This window comes from Manacus vitellinus, unplaced genomic scaffold (genome assembly GCF_001715985.3).
Source record: "Manacus vitellinus isolate BGI_N305 unplaced genomic scaffold, ASM171598v3 scaffold_3_pilon, whole genome shotgun sequence".
In the NCBI taxonomy this organism is placed as follows: domain Eukaryota; kingdom Metazoa; phylum Chordata; class Aves; order Passeriformes; family Pipridae; genus Manacus; species Manacus vitellinus.
The window spans coordinates 39,372,101-39,390,476 of NW_021940535.1; the positions used below are offsets into that span (position 1 = coordinate 39,372,101).

General features: G+C 40.1%; 1 protein-coding gene across 11 annotated transcripts in view; it reads right to left on the bottom strand.

The window, feature by feature from the left end:
• Positions 1–669: 669 nt before the first annotated feature.
• Positions 670–18,376, bottom strand: part of ABI1 (abl interactor 1) — a 77,542-nt gene continuing 59,835 nt past the window's right edge. For 2 of the 11 annotated variants that reach the window (XM_008930070.2, XM_008930071.4), the window contains 7 exons: positions 15,118–15,258; positions 13,274–13,374; positions 12,225–12,299; positions 10,436–10,612; positions 7,482–7,568; positions 3,117–3,302; positions 670–1,730 (listed from right to left, as the gene is read on the bottom strand). In XM_008930070.2, coding sequence (XP_008928318.1) covers positions 1,555–1,730; positions 3,117–3,302; positions 7,482–7,568; positions 10,436–10,612; positions 12,225–12,299; positions 13,274–13,374; positions 15,118–15,258 — 943 coding nt within the window. In that variant the 3' untranslated portion in view covers positions 670–1,554. The remainder of the gene's footprint in view (positions 1,731–3,116; positions 3,303–7,481; positions 7,569–10,435; positions 10,613–12,224; positions 12,300–13,273; positions 13,375–15,117; positions 15,259–18,376) is intronic. The other 9 variants (XM_008930074.4, XM_008930073.4, XM_008930076.2 and 6 more) reach the window with 6 other exon arrangements.

Genomic DNA, 18,376 nt, shown 5'->3' on the forward strand with positions numbered 1-18,376 from the left:
GCTGTTTAACAACAGAAGCAACTGGAATTGTACATATGACACCAGTTTACTATAAAAGACTATATGTAGATTTTAATTGCTTATATACATCAGTGAGTTCCAGTTTGTAATGAAATACAGGTACACTATTGGTGGCTACTTGCTAGCAGTTAACAAGATGCAAAATTTGAGAATGCTGCAGTTCAGATAATGAAAGGCTCAGTATTTCTAACTCACACTAAAACTAAATGATTCACCAGCCAGTCAAACCTGCAACTCCATCCCCTTCCACCGCTCGTTTATAGAGTATATTCGGTACCCTTCTAGAAGCCTGCTTTGAAGTCCCAGACACATTCCTCTCACAGTAATTATCCAGTACTACCACATTCCTTTTCAGGTTATTTCAGCCACAGAATTTGTAGAACAGGGAGGCACACAATCTCTATCTCTGCCTGTGATGTCTTAACACAATGGCCAAGTTCCTGTTGTGTGTGTTCCCCCTGGGTGCTCTCTGGAGGACACCTCGCTGTCTCTTCTCAGCAGGGCACATCACCAAGCCACACAGAGTTTCCTCAGAGAACTGTAAGTTACAGATGGTGTCCAAGTTTTACTGCATCTAGCTAACTAGATTAAATCAAGAATCCTTGCTATAATTAAATGTTGGAAGAAAAGAACCTTTAAGAGTATGTGTAAGTGTGTAATTCAGGGTTTCAGATCTAATTTATTTTCCCTCTGTCAGTGATAAATTCATGTTACAAACATTTGCTTTTCAGTACATTGCCTGGGATAACACAGCCATGATTTTGCTACCTTAGTATTCCAGCCTTCTTTGCCAAGCCAACCAACAAAGTAATGGACAAGACCTTTGGTTCACTTATATATTTATGAATGGAAAAAGTCATAATGTAAATTTACTCATTAAAAAAACTTGGGTACAAATTACACATACATAAGACCACCCATTTTTTGATTCACATGGACACCTTAGACCCAAACAACTCATTGTAATAGACTTTAGTGAGAATACTCCAGGTAAAGATTACAACAATTGGAAGCATCTTGGATTTTTAAAAAAGTATATTTCAATACATAAGTTTGTATGCATGCTTTAAACAAATATAGTTCAAGAATGAGCAAAGAGTCTAAACAAAAAGTAATATGACCAGCACTAACATTAAACTTCTCATCCAGATTTTAATATGTTAGTCTAACGTAGTGTTAGTTACCATGCTGTACTGAAAAATGTAATGGCACAATCTGATCATGGTTCATTAAATATTATACCCTACTTCCCCATAATATTTAGGCTGGTCATAAAATTAACAATGCATAAGTAAATAAGTATAACCAGTTATAGACAGTTGTTTGTTTTACAAATTGCCATCAGGTAAGACATACTGTCCCCAGAGACTCAGAGATGGACATTCAATCATACCATTAAAACAGTATGGCCTGAAGAAATGGGCACAATTTTTTTGAAAGTATATTAAGACAATCCTGTTAGCTTGTAGTTACCCCTTGTAAATAATCATGGTATGACTGAATACAAGACCAAACTTTGAAAAGCAAAGGATTTTAATCGGCATAGTGCATGATTGATTCAACGTAATTCCCAGGAAACAAGCCAGTTACTCGATTGCAAACTCCTTCATACCAGCCGTCATCGTTCTTCTTTATCACATAAATGATTGCACCCTCCATAAATGACAGCTCATCGTCTTTGTCCTTTGTATAGTCATATATAGCAACAACTGTGGATTGGAAAGGGACACGTTTAGCATTTTATTAGTAACACCAGTATTAAAAAACAATTGTACTTCAAAAAATATTAAAAGACTAGTTTGCTATCCTGGGATTTTCCATAATGAATCCACATGCTTTCCCTGTTGAACATTAAGTCCAGAAAATGAAATTTTACTTCCTTGCAACATTAGCTACCAATAAGAAGTGGGTGGTGACTACACTGAACGCTCAGTTAAGCTGCTGACAGAGAGGTACATCTGACTGCGACACAGTAAAGCAGTGCATATGGACACTTAAAGCTGAAGTATGAAATAACTGACTCCTTAAGTGTGGCAGCCATTTCTGGTCTGATTACCTCAAAATAATTTTATTTTTTTTTAAATAATTTCACTAGGGCCCCTGGAGTTATATATATATATATATACACACACACACACACATTGTATTCAGTGTGGGATCTACACATCACTGTGTTAAGCTACTCCAACAAATGAATGGTCTTTCCTACAGAGCTTCTGTATGATAGGAAGTTCTGGCATCAATTTTCAAGAAGCTGCAATGTGTGCAAGTAGAAACGTTACTGTAGGAGAAAGCAGAAGCAAATTTACAGCAACATCCGCTATTTTTCAGTACGTGCTTGGTGAATACTCTTACCAATCTCCAACTCACCGTGTGCCACTAACAAAGCAGAGATCACCTTAAGGAAAGTAAGTCTTGCCACCAACAATAGTGGAGTTAAAAACTACCACTATGAATATACAGAGTTAGACATCATAGCCTTACCATTCAAAACAGTTAACACGGATTTATGCAGTTGATCAGCTTTAGGAATTCCAAGAATCTACTACTTTACACCTATATATATTCTCAGAAATCTGATGTCTTAGGCAGGAAATCAGCATCTCTATTATTCATGGGAAGAGACATTTACTACATTAGTTTGTAGTTTGCTGATGGGGGAGTCACTGATAAATTTCTTCAACACATTTTATAGCTGGAAGTGTAATGATCTGCTCTAGCTATCTAGTTCAGTGCAATAAACACGGCTCAATTTCTGACCTTTTTGCAACAGTTTCTAGATGACTGCCTAGCAATCCTGAGGTAGCTAAAGACACAGTCCAGAAAAGATGAAAGCCATACAATTTACATCTGCATCTCATAAAGAAGCTTTTTGGTTTTCATCTGTCCCAGAATGCTTGATGGTATTTTATAATTTGTCCAAAAAAGGATTGTACCTTATAACATTAGGTGTAGCCACAAACAAACTAAGGACAGCATGGGTCGAGTTCTGACTTAGGAGGGACAGTGATTGTTCTCATCAGACCCACATTAAGTCCTTCAGATACCATTAATCCTCTGATATTGCACTAACGCAGCTGTAATGCCTCTCTTACCTTTCTCTATATAGTTTTTAGGTGCCCAAGCAGGATCTCCATCTGCATAGGGATCGCTGTACTGCACAACAGCAGCCTCCTCATCCTCATAATCCACGGGAGGTGGGGGTGGAGGAGGAGGAGAGTCATCAAACATCGGCATCTCATCGGGGGGTGGAGGTGGGGGAGGAGTCGGGCTATCAGCAACTAGAAACGTTTGGAGATTATTTTTTTTTTTCTTAAATCAAAAACAGTGTGGAGATGCAAACAAACCTGAGGCTGTACACTGTAAATAAAAGGGGTGGGGGGACAACACACATAGCATGCACTATAATTCCATGCACTGATTAGAAACAAGAGGCTTTGTATTAAACAGCTACAACACACAACTATATTTGTTATTAGTGGTCAAATCTACGTATAAATGCTACTAAAGCACATGCTGCGGGGCATAAGCTGAACATCAGCAGAGAGGAAAAGCTTCCTGCTCCGACGTCCATGCGCTGCAGCGTTAGCTATGGGAGGACTCCGAGTGGCACCCTCTGAGCCAGGCAGCAACAGGCCTCTGGACTGGGCCAGCAGCTTCATCTTTTTTTAAACAAATCCTTTGTCTGTAACCATCACTTTAATTTATATCTGAACACTGCTTCCTTGGATTCCTTCTCTCTCAGAGCTAGCATTAAGGGGACAAAAAGATCTGGTGTGGATCATAAAAAAGGGAAGAGACTAGTATTTAAGATTTAAACAGGTAAGAGAAAGCCAAGTAATCCTTCTGCAGAAGAAAAGCTTTGTACAGATCCTTATCTTGCAGACTAGCTTGTGTGTGTGTGCACACATTCAGGATTTAATTAATAAATGGAAAACTACAACAGGCAGCTGCTCCTCTTAGGGAAAAAGTGCTCAAGGAATTAAGTGTATAATCCAAAATGTCAAATTCCTGCCCTGAGATTCTCCAATCATCACAATTACAAGTTGCTTTGGGAAAAGGAAAAAATAGAAAGGCATTATGGTACAATCACTTTTAAAATCAGTTCATCGAATTAGATTCCAGTGATGTTCACAGCAGCTGGCAGCAAAGGAGAGAGATGGCATGCTCAGAGGCAAGACATCAAGTCACTTATCCTATTCCTTGGGAGCTGTGGTCCACTACACACGGACCTAGGTGTAAGCACTAAGAAGCCAGAAGTTACTGAAAGGAAGCTACTGTCGCTAAAATCAACTTTGTTACATAGCAATACAGGTTCATTTTCAAGTGATTTGGGATTCTGCACATTGAAAACAGGCTGAAAACCACTGCTCTAGGCAAGGTTTGACAGAATGAGCTATCAGGCTCCAGGATGTGCAGGTCCAGCACACAAATTTTGAGAAGAAAGCCAAGCTACAGAGTAAGGGAATATTGCATTGAGCAAAGCTTTAGCTACTGCTAATTAAAATGGCACAGGAGGTTAGAAATAGGATTTCTGTTTGCTTGAACACCCTTTACTTTCACCTGGTTGCTACTCCAGTGGTGACAAACCTTTCCTCTTCATCCCCATGCTCCTGACACGGGGCTTGAGCACAGCTCCCATGTCCTTGCTGGGTCAGACTGGCTGTGCTGGTACAGGGGAAGCCAGATCTGCTGCCAGGGGGCAGAAGCTGGTAGGAGCTGCTGGGGCAGAGGCTGCCTCAGAACTGGCATCCAGCCTGCTCCCTACACTTGGAAGAGTCAATGCTCTGCTCCACCTGCAAGCCCAGCTCCTCTTCAACTTGATCAGCTGAGCCGCACACCCCACAGCTCTCTCCATTAGTAAGACTGGCTGCCACTGTATTAAGGATTCCTCTCCCATACAGAAGCCCATTTATGTCACTTGGAGCAGACTAACAAAGTCTTTGGTGGAGTGAGCACTATGTCTTGCCCCTGTTACTGAATAGCACTCACAGGCAGGATTCATTAATCCACCACAGGCACATGACAACACCATTTATGAATGGATTGATTTTGTGCAGTAGTTTCAGCACATCTTTCACAAAAAGTATTTCTCCCCTTAATTTCTGTCTGCAGCCAGGAAAAAAAGTATTGAAACAACAATCCTTTGTGATCTTGAGAAATCCTTACCTTAAGAAATGCAAAAATTTTTTTAAATGCAAAGAAAGGTTATATTTATTGAACAATGAAATTGCATATTTAAAAAGAAGAAAAGAGGGCAGGAAATGCAAGTGTAAAAGCGCCAACACATACTCTAACTGAGAGGCAGTGCAGAAACTGCAAGCTTTATGGGAAACATTTAAAACAATTCAACTTCACATTTAAACGAGGGCAGAGAATGGAACAGAAAATTAGACAAGTGCCACCCCATCGAAGTATCCCCTCGCCTCTTGGACTTTAACCTAGACTCTTCCTGGTTCTAAACTTAAGCAGATTCTAGGGTAGCATCACTTCTCCTAGGGGAGGGGGAAAAAGCATACAAAAAGCCAGACTAAATGAAAAAGGGTAAAAGGATGAGTATTTATACAGCTCCAAGTTGAGATATCTTTTCTTATGTATTCCCATCCCTGTTCTTTAAATGGGGACCAACATACTCCTTTTGAAAGGACTGGGTGTGACAGTACAGCAATTTACATCCAATCAGTTGTCCCTAGGCACCAGACACACTGGAAAACCTCTCTGAGGCAATACCCACAGTTTGGGCTCAGGGCGCAGGAAAAAAGGTGTTGCATCATTTCTAAGCCCTCTATCCTTGTCCTCTGAAAGAAGTCCACAGAGCAGAGGATGTTGCTTTTACCCACAGATCTCTATGATAAGGAAAAGACAAGTCCACCCACGTCCCCCTAACTCCACTCCCCCAGAGACTTCTTGCAGAGAACAAGGCAGATGAAAGTCTAGCACACAATGCCAAAACTCAACAACAGCCTCTACAGCCAGTTTTGCTGAGCCTATGCGCAGACTGCCACACACCCCCCTGCCTCCAAAATGAGGCAGCAGCAGCTCAAAGCCATACTTGTTATATAACTTTCAAACCCAAGGGACTATTAAGAGGAAGAAAATAAAAAGAACAATTCTTAAGACCAGATTTCAAGCTTCAGCTATTTTGCTGCAATCTCATTCACAAGTCAGCTTGCATTTTGTCGTTGCACACACGAATAAGTCTGTCCCTTTCACCTCTGCTCTCCCAAGGGCTGTGTTATCTCCAGGAGGACAATACTTGGAACAATTCAGAAGCAGGTGTCAATTTTCTCAAGTTTATCTGCAAGTGAAGACATTCTGTAACCTTCATCTTCAGCAGGTTTCTCTCTACACTTTGAATTTTGGAAAGGTTTGTCAACGCAATTCTGTGGCATAGTATTCTACATCAACATGATTCTTACTATATACCAAGCACAACACCAAAATACCTTCATTTTGAATGAGAATGAGGGAGATGTCTCCTAGATGTCTCTCTAGGGGAATGCTCAGAACATGACCACTTAAATGCTCTAATGGGAGCTCAGACCTAGAGGGCCCTAAATGGATGCGGGAACTATATAGCCAACAGCGTAGCAGGAGCCCCTGAGATCCTAGCAAACCTTGCAATGGTTCCTGAACACTTAAAAAATTTTTTTTATTTATTTCACGCCCTATCTACATTGCTTTCAGTCTGCTGTCAAAAGAACTGCAAGGTACTCCTACAAAAAAGATATCCTCAGATCAAGAACATGACTTTACAGCTGCACTAGCACAGTGACACTCACCTGAAAGGAATCAGGCAGTAATGGTAAAAGCAGAGTTACCAGTATAGAACACCTTGCAGCACAGGTCATAGCTAGGGAGCATTTCTCTCACAAACCTAACAAGCAGAGCTATGCTGCAAGAAGCTCAGCAAGGAAATCGCACTAGAGAGCACAAAGAAATGGAGAATGAAAGGCTGCCGAGAGGAGAGATGCCTTACAAGCTCCTTTGCAATGGCATTAGATCTTAAGACTGCACATTTTCAATTGACTGTACAGCTTCCTGAAAAGTACTACGGTATTGGAATCAATGGTTACACAGCACGTATTTTGACATTCTACATAAGCCTTTCTAATTAAAACTAATCAATTATCCCTAGTGGAAAAGGCAGGATGATTCAACATGAAATTAATATTTTCAATTAAGATACATTTTTATATTCACACCAAACATATGCCACATTTCACACTGTATTTCTATAATAAATTTGCAGTTCAGAACTTAAATGGGTCAGTAATAATCATGCACATGTTATAAAATATTGAAGAGTGTGCCCTTCAGCTCCAATAGCATATTGACACTAGAATGCAAGATGGTATTAGCTTCTGGAAAAGGAAACAAAATAGAGTCTGACTTGCCAGCCATGCATGCTAGAAGAGAGTAGGCTCTACCCTTTAACAGCTCAGCTTGTCCAAACTTACTGTTTTCCTGCACCCTGGCCACGAAGCCTGTGAGAGGTATCTGTGGAGTCAACTGAGGCATAGGGGGAGGGGGTGGAGCAATAGAAACTGGTAGCAACACACACGCACACACACATACACCATATCGGGGAAAGTCAAACGGACAAAGGAAAAAAAAAAAGAAACAAACAAAAGCAGCCGTCAGTAACCAGGACCACAAAACAAAGTATGTAAAGAACAACAAGAACACACACACAAGAACCTTCTTCAAGCTTGTGTTTCCAACAAGGCTGAATTCATGCTTAGCCAATCAAGGATCAAAAAGAACAGCATGCCCGTGTTCAGCCAGATAACAGCCGAGCGCAGGCTGCGTGTCTGGAAGTTCACAGGGTGTGCGTGTGAAGGTTCTTGCTCTTTCACACGTTTTGTGTGCTTCACCTGGGGAGCACATAAAACTGAGCTTTTGCCTTGCTGCTAAATAAGGATTACTCAAATTTAGTAGTTATCTTTTCAAAGTGCACTACTAGGAGTAGAGGTGATATTTCGCATGATTCTGGACTCCTTCTCTAAAATCAAAGCAGAGCGCTGCATCAAGTGCAGAAAAGCAGCACTGACACAAAGCAAATATGATGACTTTGCAAGGAGAACAGTGTTCCAACATCAATACCTCACATTCACACAGAGGGCACTTCCCATCATTTTATTCTGGTGGGATGGGAGCAATGGGTTAGCTTACTATGCGCCTTTGGGTTTCATAGAAAAAGGGATCTTGTTACTTGCTGATAGAAAAAACAGGTGGGTTTAGAGCAGAATGGAGCTTTACTAAGTCTCCTGCAGTTAGAGGGCACTCAGCAACCTAATGCGCTGGCAAAGGCTTCGACAGCTACAAGTGGCTACTTCAGTGCACAGAGCTCCCCAGGAAGCACTTGCAAGCACGTCTTTGAATATGCATCTATCTGATGAGCAATGAGACTTGTGACACACAGCACCAGTTCTCAGAGATGCTGTGCTGACAGCCCAAATGTTCAACTCTTCCCTGCACAGGTAGGAAAGACAAATGGGAGCAGTAGGGCAAGCCACTTGTCCTCTGGCAGGATGCCTCCCCATGAAGTGCAGGGAATGAAAAATAAAACAAAACCCCACCCAGAAACCTACAAAACTTCAACTCATTTGTTTATACTGTGACCCTTCTCAGTGGAATTTCTCTTGCACTGAAGCAGAGAAATTCCTGTGAAGGTGGGAATTCAGCAGGGTAATCCAGTTGGAATCAAATTTGAAAGAGGTTCCGTAATTCCAAGTAAGCAACAGTTTTAAATAAAGCCATAACTAAGATTAATGTTTGATGAATTAAAATGAAGCATTTAGTTCATTACAAAAACCAATAATCAAATAAACTGTATGTGATAAATGATCAATAAAAGAGAGAGAACAAACAGGTGTCTCACAAAATTGAAGTAAACATCTAAGAAAAAACAGAGTATTTGTTAGCATGAAAAGTAAAACCTTAAGGAAACGTGGGACCTGCATTTAATGTCAAGACAGTAGCATTAAAAAAATAACCATCAGTTACAGAAACAGGGGAAAACAGTTTCACATAGAAAAACACACCCGTCAAAATACTGTTTAAAAAATGTTAACAATCAGTATTTTGAAAACACCAGAGAGGCTAGATTAAGAGACAGCACCTGCATTTGAGCAAAAAATTGCTTTGGACAAATGTAAACATTCAGAAACAGTGGTGTGCACAGCATTTAAGACAACTGAACTATTCCCAGAAGTAAAATCCTGTTTATTCAATAGAACACAACTGTTCAAGCAGGAGGGAGTTTCTGTTGTTATGGTGAATTAATTTGGACGAACAAGAGTGTGGAGGAAAATGAAGGGCTAATATGGGTGAGAGTGAGCAGGAGGAAAATCAGGATTGGAAAAAAGAAAAGATAGGTACTGTGTCTACATATGAAAATACTTTCTGATAAATGTAATACCTCTAAACCACTCAGAAAACTCTTCTCCTCAGCGTCTCAAATATTTTATATGCATTCTTTCCTTAAGAGTAAGCACACAACAGCAAACACTGGTCCAAAGAGATCTTCAATCCAAACATCAACATTTCTTTTTAAAAGCAATGTCCCTGTGCAGTTTAAAGAGTTGGCATGCTGAACACTACCAAGGGAAACCACTATATCACTATCTCTCCTCTATGTGTATTTATAGTCAAAATTTATGGAAACAGCAAGGAAGAAGCTTTTCAATAGAGCTTTCTACCAACACTCAAGTGGATCCTTCTTTTGCACATCTTTCTGCAGCAAACCTCATTTGCCCTGTTGGGTAGGTAGGCAGGAGGTTGCCGACTAAAATCTGCTCACTTGCCCATGGCATCCATCCCTTCCCTCATTCATTTCCTCCTATACTCCTACTAGTGTGAAAGCACAGAGGAGTCATCAACTAAAAGACAGAAAGGCTTGAGCTCTTTAACAGTCAGGCTTAAAACTAGGAACAAAGGAGAAACTTGGAATCATGAAAGAATTTAAGAAAGAGACAGAGGCAGGGAGGAACTGTGTAATGGCAATGTGAGCACTGTGCTCTGACAGTACTCTCTTGCCACTAGCCCAATAGTGGGGAGGAGTGTACTACTACAACCATATTAGGTCTCCTGCAAAAAACACTGGTTTTAGTTTGTGTTCTCCAAGCAAACCTGAAATGCCAAGTATAATTTGCCTATAATTAGACAGGCAATCATAATAATTTCTTGTCATGAGTAACAGCAAACAAGTTAGAAGGGAAAACAGTATAATTGCATATACTGCAATTACTGTACAACTTCAATATGGTTTTTCTTGTTTGTTTTTCCTTCTATTTTAGGAAAGAAAGCAGTAATCTCATTGACGCTCTTCATAAATTAATTAAAATGCCATGCATGCTTTTACAATAATTTTGCTCAAAACAGTTTGTGATTTCAGAGCTCAGCAGCTTACTTGAATTTTGAGAATAAAGAGGCCCGCCATTAACATGAGGTTGAGCAGAAAATGGGGCAGTCACAGAAGGATTCCGTCTGTATCCACCAGAAGATGCTGAAGAAGTGGTAGAGTTGTGTCGCGAGATTTGCCTGGTCATTGTGCCATACTGGGAACCAGGAGCTGAACCAGGAGCAGCTGAAAAGCATTAGCCAGAGGAACCAAGGAAAAGACTTAAGCAGAACATTATTTGTGATAGAATGCAGAAAATAGAAAAAGTCCAGAACATGGGAAATACTTGATTACAGTTCTTCGATAATTTAAGGTCTGTAACAGGAGATTAACAGAGAAAACAAACATTCCTGTTACAATCAATAATAAGAAAAAACACAGGACATAAACCAACACTCACATAAAGGGCATTGAGAAATGCCGAGAACTACTTTGAGAGACTAGATTGGACTGGAAAATTAAATCAGCTTCCAACTCCTAAGTATCTCAATTACACGATACCCTTTATTAAAATGCACACGGAAAAATAATCCACATTCTGCTCAAAACAAATGTTTTCCATCGTGAACCCAAATTTGTCTCCAATCTAATATACGACACTCTAACAAAACAGTAAAATAAATGTCATGAGCTTCAGACACTTGGCACATTTATCAATCATATTTGCTAGTTGTGCTTTTATATTGATGGAATTTGCACTAATAAATCAGAATCACCAATGCCAGCTGACAGAAATGTATGTCACTCATTCTTCAGGATAAACACCCATATTTACCTTCCACATGCTTGCTGCACAAACTTCAAGGTTAATAAAACAATTTAAATTCTCTTTAGGATTAACCTCTGACTGATAGAAGAATCACACCTTTGCAAACTAATTTCTCTCACACATTTGTGGTCACATGAGTCAATGCAATTCCTAAATGCAAAAACTGTTTTGCAATAAAATGTTCTGTGCTTATATATATGTACGATATAAATATATTTAAAAATGCACACACACACAAACTGCAAGTGATCAGAAGTTTGCAGTCCTGTAATGCTACCCAAAGTCACTTTCACTTAAGATTTCAGTAAGGGAAAGTGCAAAAGGTTATGTGGGTCAAGGCCTCCAAAGCTAATTTCATAACTCAATCAATTTTGTCATCAGCCTGTGACAGGAAAGGGTGGGGTATCTTTTCCTGTCTGTTTTGAAAAGTACTACTTTTAGATCCCACCCTAACTGCTATATGTAATATTTGAAGCAATTTTTCAAGAACTGTTAGTTTATATCCTCAAGTCTTCCAGTTTGACACCTGCCTGCAGCATTACAGAATCAAACCCAAGCCACTTACAGACACTTTGTGCTTTCCAGTCCCCTTAAGCCCACAGAGTAGGAGACACAGGTCGCCCTACACGTAAATTACCATTTTTAAGCCAGAGTGCAACTGTTGTGCCTTAGTTCCAGCTAAGTGCTGGAGTGAACCAGCAGCAGCAGGGACACAGCCAAATACCAGCTGATTCTGAGATCTTACAGATCAGATTAATTGGATCTTAGCTTTACTGGGAACATGTTTCAAGCAACTAGCAGCCTTTTGCCCATACCTTGTGCGTTTAGCTTTAGAGGCTTTAACCACAGGAAATTAGTGGAGATTAGATTTGTTTAAAAATAAACAAAAAAATCCCAGAGCTGATTTTTATATTAAAATCATGTAGGTCCCACCACAGAAGAAAAAACACCCTCACGAAGTCCATTAGGAAGAGTTGATTATTGATTATGCAGCATGACTGCAATCACTTCAGCACTGACAAGTCTCACCTATCAGACTGCCCATCGGGAGAGGTGGTGGCAGTGGTGGTGCTGGCAGGGCTCCAAGAGGAACAGAAATGTGTGCTAGTAAAATAGTTTATATTCCCAATTAGGCCATATTATTAAAAAAAGGAAAAAAAAAAAAGAAAGTAAGCAGTGGCACTTGATAGGCCTCTCGAACAAATAGGAAAACTCAAGTTCAGTTAACTGATACAAACTCAAGCCCTGATTGTACCCAGGGTTCTGTACCTGCCAATCCTTATTCCCATTGATTTTTACGGGTTGCCAGATGATAGTAAGATTTCATGCCTATTTGTATCACTGCAGGATCAGAAAAACCTGGGAAAGGAAAGCCTACATGCGTATAAGGAACTGAAGACTTGTCATCTGAGGAACAGAGAAATCTCTGCAATAACAAAATTACATTACACCAAAACTCCACTATTTTCTTGTGCAAATTAGCTTTCTGGACTTGCAATATACACAGTAAACAAGTGATTGAGTTGGTTTATTACCAAGATAATAATCCTACCATCTTATAATAAAGAAGGTTCCTACCCATTCTCACTGTTCATCATTCTTAAAGACATGGAAGTATGCTTTCAATGCTGAGAGATCCTGCATGGTTCTCTTTCACTGCAGATGGCAAAGTCAGAAGGGTATTTCAGAAGACAACATTTCCCATTAAATAGGAAATAAATAGCTGCTGCTGCTGCTTATCAGGGCATCCAGAAACGCCAAATTGTAGACAGGCACTTAAAAATACATTTACATTTTAAAAGGATACACTTGTCTTCTGCTCCCCCTGCACTCCCTCAATTGTCTTGTAAAAACATGGGCCAACAAAGGTGTTTTAGCCACCCAGCTATTCTGTGATTGTCCTGCAAGTACTTTTGGTAAAGAATTAAAACCAGATGTCCCTCAGCACTCATAAGAGATTTCCTGAGCAGACTGTGCTTCAGGACAGATTCTACCACATCGCATTCAGTCAAAATCCCTCTGCAAACACAAGCAAGTAACAAGCAGCCTTAATTTACCATGGGAAGAGTCCCACATACCTGGCCCAATGGTTGGCGGAGAAGGGGTAGGCACGGCAATGGGAATGCCAATACTGCTGCTTCCACTGTTCTCTCGACTGCCACTTCCCCCACTACTACCGCTGCAAAAGAAAGGCACAAGCATTAGCACAGCATTTCCTACAAAAGCTTATCAACAGTCAACTTTTTGTGCGAGCTCTGCTAGCCTAACTCAATTACAGACTGTTGAAAAATCCCCTATAAAATGCCTGTCTTTACCTACAATTACATGCAGCTAATCAAGTCTGGATACATTACAATACTAATAAATGGAATTAGATAAGCTGATAAACACCACTATGAATAAAATGTGTAATTAAACGCTTCAAAAAGTAAAAAGGTAATCAACCATACAACTTCTAGGCAATGGAGTAACAACCGCAGGAGTAGTTCAGGGGCCTTGTAATAATTGAAAGTAGTATGCCGGGGCTGAAAGAGTTCATGCCTAAACTCAAAACAGTTATTTAAGATTATTTATGCTGTCAGCTGAAGGAACATTTCCTCTGCTCAGAACAGAGTTTAGATTGGTAAGTTTTTAACTGAGGACAGGATAAACCATTTGGGATGGGGTGTGGGGTATCGTGTACATAATTTTCAGTATATTTAACACTCCCCCCTACCCATGTACATACTTTTTGCATATGAGAAGTTTGTTCCTAAGACAATCTAAAAGGTAACAGTACAGCCAGTTCACATTTTGTCTAACTAATATTATAAGATATATAAGTCAGAGGCCAGAAATGCAGAACATACTTATGGTGAACTACTGGATAACCTTTCTACACATGCCTTTGGAGGCCATAAGACTTATTTTCCTTGAGGGAGCTGAAAAAGAATCAAAATTCAGACAGAATCTATCCTTATTCTTATCTAAGAGCGCTCCTTAGTTCAAGTCTGGAATTTACATGGATTAAATTAATAATGTAAAGGAAACCAAACAGGCAAGATGTTTTGAAGCCAAAACATCACTTTCACTCATCCATGTTAATTAAAGAGTACTCCGTAATGTTACAGTTTATTTACCATTCCCGGAGAGTTACAAGTCAGTCAAGAGTCAAGTGCAAATCATTCAAATATATCTTAAGAAAATAACACTGTTAAAAAAAGAAAATCAGTAATCTGAAATGGAAGGCAAGGTAATTCCTTCAGAATTAGCGTTCTGTCTGCTGAAGACCTTGATCTTGTAACCATGGTTGCAGCTGAATTTCTAACTGCAGTCTACATAAAAGAAGATCTTGTGAGACAAGAGTATGGAGCATTCACAGTAGCCAGCTAACAAGATGTTCGATGCAGCGACATTTAGAAGTTATTTAATTCTGACAGTATTTCATCATCAACTGTGTCCAAAATATTCTCTCAGTCCCTGTTAGTGACCTACCATGTTTAACTGCCTGTTGGGAGTTAGCAAAAAAAAAAAAAGAAAAATATTAAGAAAGAAGCTCTCTAAAAAAGTAAGCTAACCTTTTGCTTCTAACTAAATTGAATTCTTCTGTCTTTTTTCCCCCGCAGTTTGAGGCCTATGATAAAAATCAAATTGATAAAACCTGAACTCAGTCAAGAGGCTCAGAGAGAGATCTAGTCTTGCAATTCAAGAAAAAAAAATTACATTTTAAAAAAGGTACACCCAGAACATGTAGTATGAAGAAACTTCTTTATATTATGGAAGTCAACAGTGCAGTGAAGTTCTGTTGATGCGGTGGCAGAATTACTCACCTTTTCACCTTTCAACAAAAAGCCAACAGGCCCAAAATTTCAAAGCTTTTCTGTGACTTTAGTAAGCATCAGCTTGCCAGGCAGGAAAGAGTTACTGTGAGAAAACCCTCTACCTGTGTGTTCGTGGTCTCTGGTTCAAGGAAGCTGTTCTTCCTGGACTGTGCTGACTGCCCAGCCTGGCAGGACTGGTCATGTAATCATTGGGGACTGTTGGTGGTTTCACTGGCTCCAGGGTTTTGTAAGGAGTATTTCGTCTGGTAAAGGAAAAAAAGATTTGAAGACAGAGAGATAAAGGATCAGAAGATCAAAAGGATAAATAAATGAAGTAGTAAAGCCATTTGTTTTCTTAAGTTTTCATGAGAGATCACTGCACAGTGACCCACATTACAGTATATTAAAGAAATTCCACTGGGCTGGGTAGACAGATCACAGTCAACTGTCTAAAGTAGTCTTACATAGACAGATGCATGTAAGTTGGCCTACAGCACAAAAAGTGGTCAAAAAAGCCTAAACTAAACATAACACCCAAAATGCATTCCTTGAACTACATAACATACAATAGCTACATCCACATAATGTTCTGGGTTTACCTGTCACTACACCACACACAATAAACTTTCACTGTAACAATTTCCTCTTCCTTTCCTTCCAAATGCTTTCCAGAGATATTCTTGGCTAAAAGTATTCATCAAGATTCACAGAACAAGCGACATTTGCAATCACCAGTGCTTTTCCTAGGAGCACTGTTTCACACAGTAATCAAGCAATCTCATCTCACATAAGCAGATCTAAAAGTGCCTCACAGAAGAGCTTCATTGCCTCCATTTTGCAGCCCAAGAAAGCAAAGCCCAGAGATCTCCAAAGTCACCTACCAGACTGCATTGAGTCAGAAATATAACGCGGATCTTTAAAGATCTGTTTTCCAGACCCCTTACTGCCTTAAGAACAGTGTGTTTATTGTACTGAATCGCAGAGCTCTTTGGTTCTCACCAGTAACTAAGAGATCCCTTGCAAAACACGGAATTTGGCAATGCACCAGCTAAGCAAAAACAAAAACACTTAACTACTGGCATTTAATCATTTGTTCGATTACTGGTTATAACTGAATTGGTAAGTTATACAGCTTCCTGGTATTTCAAGAAACTTATTGACTTCCTTTTCACAATATGAAATGCAACAGTACTAAACTTAAACTCTAACAATTTATTATTAAAACCTCTCAAAGGAAAAAGTGGAAATACTATAATTGTTTTCATGTACTGTGGTGTTTGTAAATTAGTTTGCCTATATAAAGAACTCTAGATGATTTTAATATGCAAGCTGCCACCACTTATATATCTGCCAAAAGAGATCAGTTGTGGAAAAAGTAAAGAAATTTTGTATTCTGGTTGTAAGAGAGAGATCTAAAGACTACCAAATAAAATTATAAGCAAGGAAGACAATGTGCTTCCAACAGAAATTACCTTGAAAAGTATTGTTTTAAAGTACACTACCTTGAAATGCACTGGCAATAGGAACTACTGTTCAGCTCTGCAGTACCAACTATTTTGCCTATACAATTTAAAAATATTGTCAAAAGCAAAACCCCTCTGCATCCTCAGGTTCAGCAATGCCTCACCTTCTCCTTTGTCCTTCTCAGTTTCATTGAAGAACTCAAACTCCTAAGCACCAAAGCTGCCAAAAACATTCTTTCCATCACTCAAATCCAATCCTTCTCTTTGCTTTTCTGCCAGCCTTACAGAGGATGAAAGCACTCTTTCCTGACACTCCCCAGACCTCCCCACCTCACTGTCCTCTATGTTTCAGTGTGATCCGATAACCCTTGCCAAGAGGGAGAGCTACAGGGAGTCCAAGGCCTTGTTCTGCTCCAGGACCCTCAAGGAACAACTTCAACTACTCCCACCATCCAGCTCCACCAATTCACTTGTTCTTACATGGTACTTCCAACCTGAGCATCCAAGGGTTTCCACAGTCTCTCCCTTCAAGAGACCCCTGCTCGCTTCAGCCCTTTCCCTTTTCACTCCATGCCGTTTCTGTGCAGGACTCCCTCCCCACCATACTCCTTTGTATAGTCCTGCCTTGGAGGGACAAGCTGCACAACAGGCAGCACGTACTTAAAGGCCCCTGTTACACACTTCGCTCATTCTGATTTAGGCGCTTATCTCTGCCTTCTGGATCAAAGGGAGAAGAGTAGTATCCCTGTGGTTTCTAGCGATTTTTTCTGCATAAATTAGGGTAAGTCATGCCTATGATATTTCATGCTTTGGCAGAACGTGGCTGCTCAAGACAAGAACTGTACTTCCTGAACAAGAAGGGCAGATAGAAATCTCTCTTACAAACCCACACAATTCCTCCCCCTCAGCCAACTGCTGCCTCTTGTCAAGCTCATCTGGAAATGACATTCAGCTGATTAATCCTTATCAGGCATCAGCTAAGGCAACCAAACAGCTCTGGTTTGTTCAGGGGGGAGCATTAGAGAGGCAGCTCACCAGTACATCAATGCTGCTGTTTCACTAGCAAGCATCCAAGAGGACATGAAAGAGCTACCCAGGTTCCCAGGACTGATAAACAACTCCTTCTCAGCTGGGATAAGAGACACAATTGGAATACTGATTTCATGCCCTTGAGCAATGGGAATTTTCACAAAACATGCTGAAGAAACCTCTAGGGTAATTTCTCAGTGGAATACGCAACAAACAGTACCATCAAAGCATCGAATCTGGATTAAAAAAAATCACTAAGTCTTCAACAAAAGCCATTGCTCCTTCTAATTTTCCTTGACCATTGCTCCTGATCCCCATTTTGTTCTGTCTCATTATTCTTCATTTTTTCCAGCCTCCTGCCCCTCCCAGACAACATACCTGGAGCTAACACAACCACACCAGCCAGGCAGCTTTAAAATGCCTCAGTCCCCCATAGCATAAAGGAAAGGCTGAGCGTGACGAATAGCTAGAAGGTCATTTAGGATGCCTTTTGGAAGCTGTTACACAGTTGGATGGACAAAACCATATGGCACGTGCACTGAGCTTCTTAAGTATTAATGTTTTGGTCTCTAGCAACAACTACTTGCTGGCACACCAAGATAAGCAGATTTCACTCCCCACAGGTCCACAGCAGCAAAATAGATGCAGGGAACTGTGCTCACAGTGGGACTTGGGAATAGCAAAATCCTTCCTCATTTCAGCATAAAACTAAAAATGCACAAGCCTGCAAGAATCAATGTTGCCACTGTATTCACAATGCCACAAACTGTGCTTAGATAACGCAACAAATACAGCACCGACATCCATTTCATAGCTCATCTAATATTGAGAAATGAGTAGATAAAAACTTTACCAATGAGGTCTTTCCGCCACTGAAGTTAAAACCTAA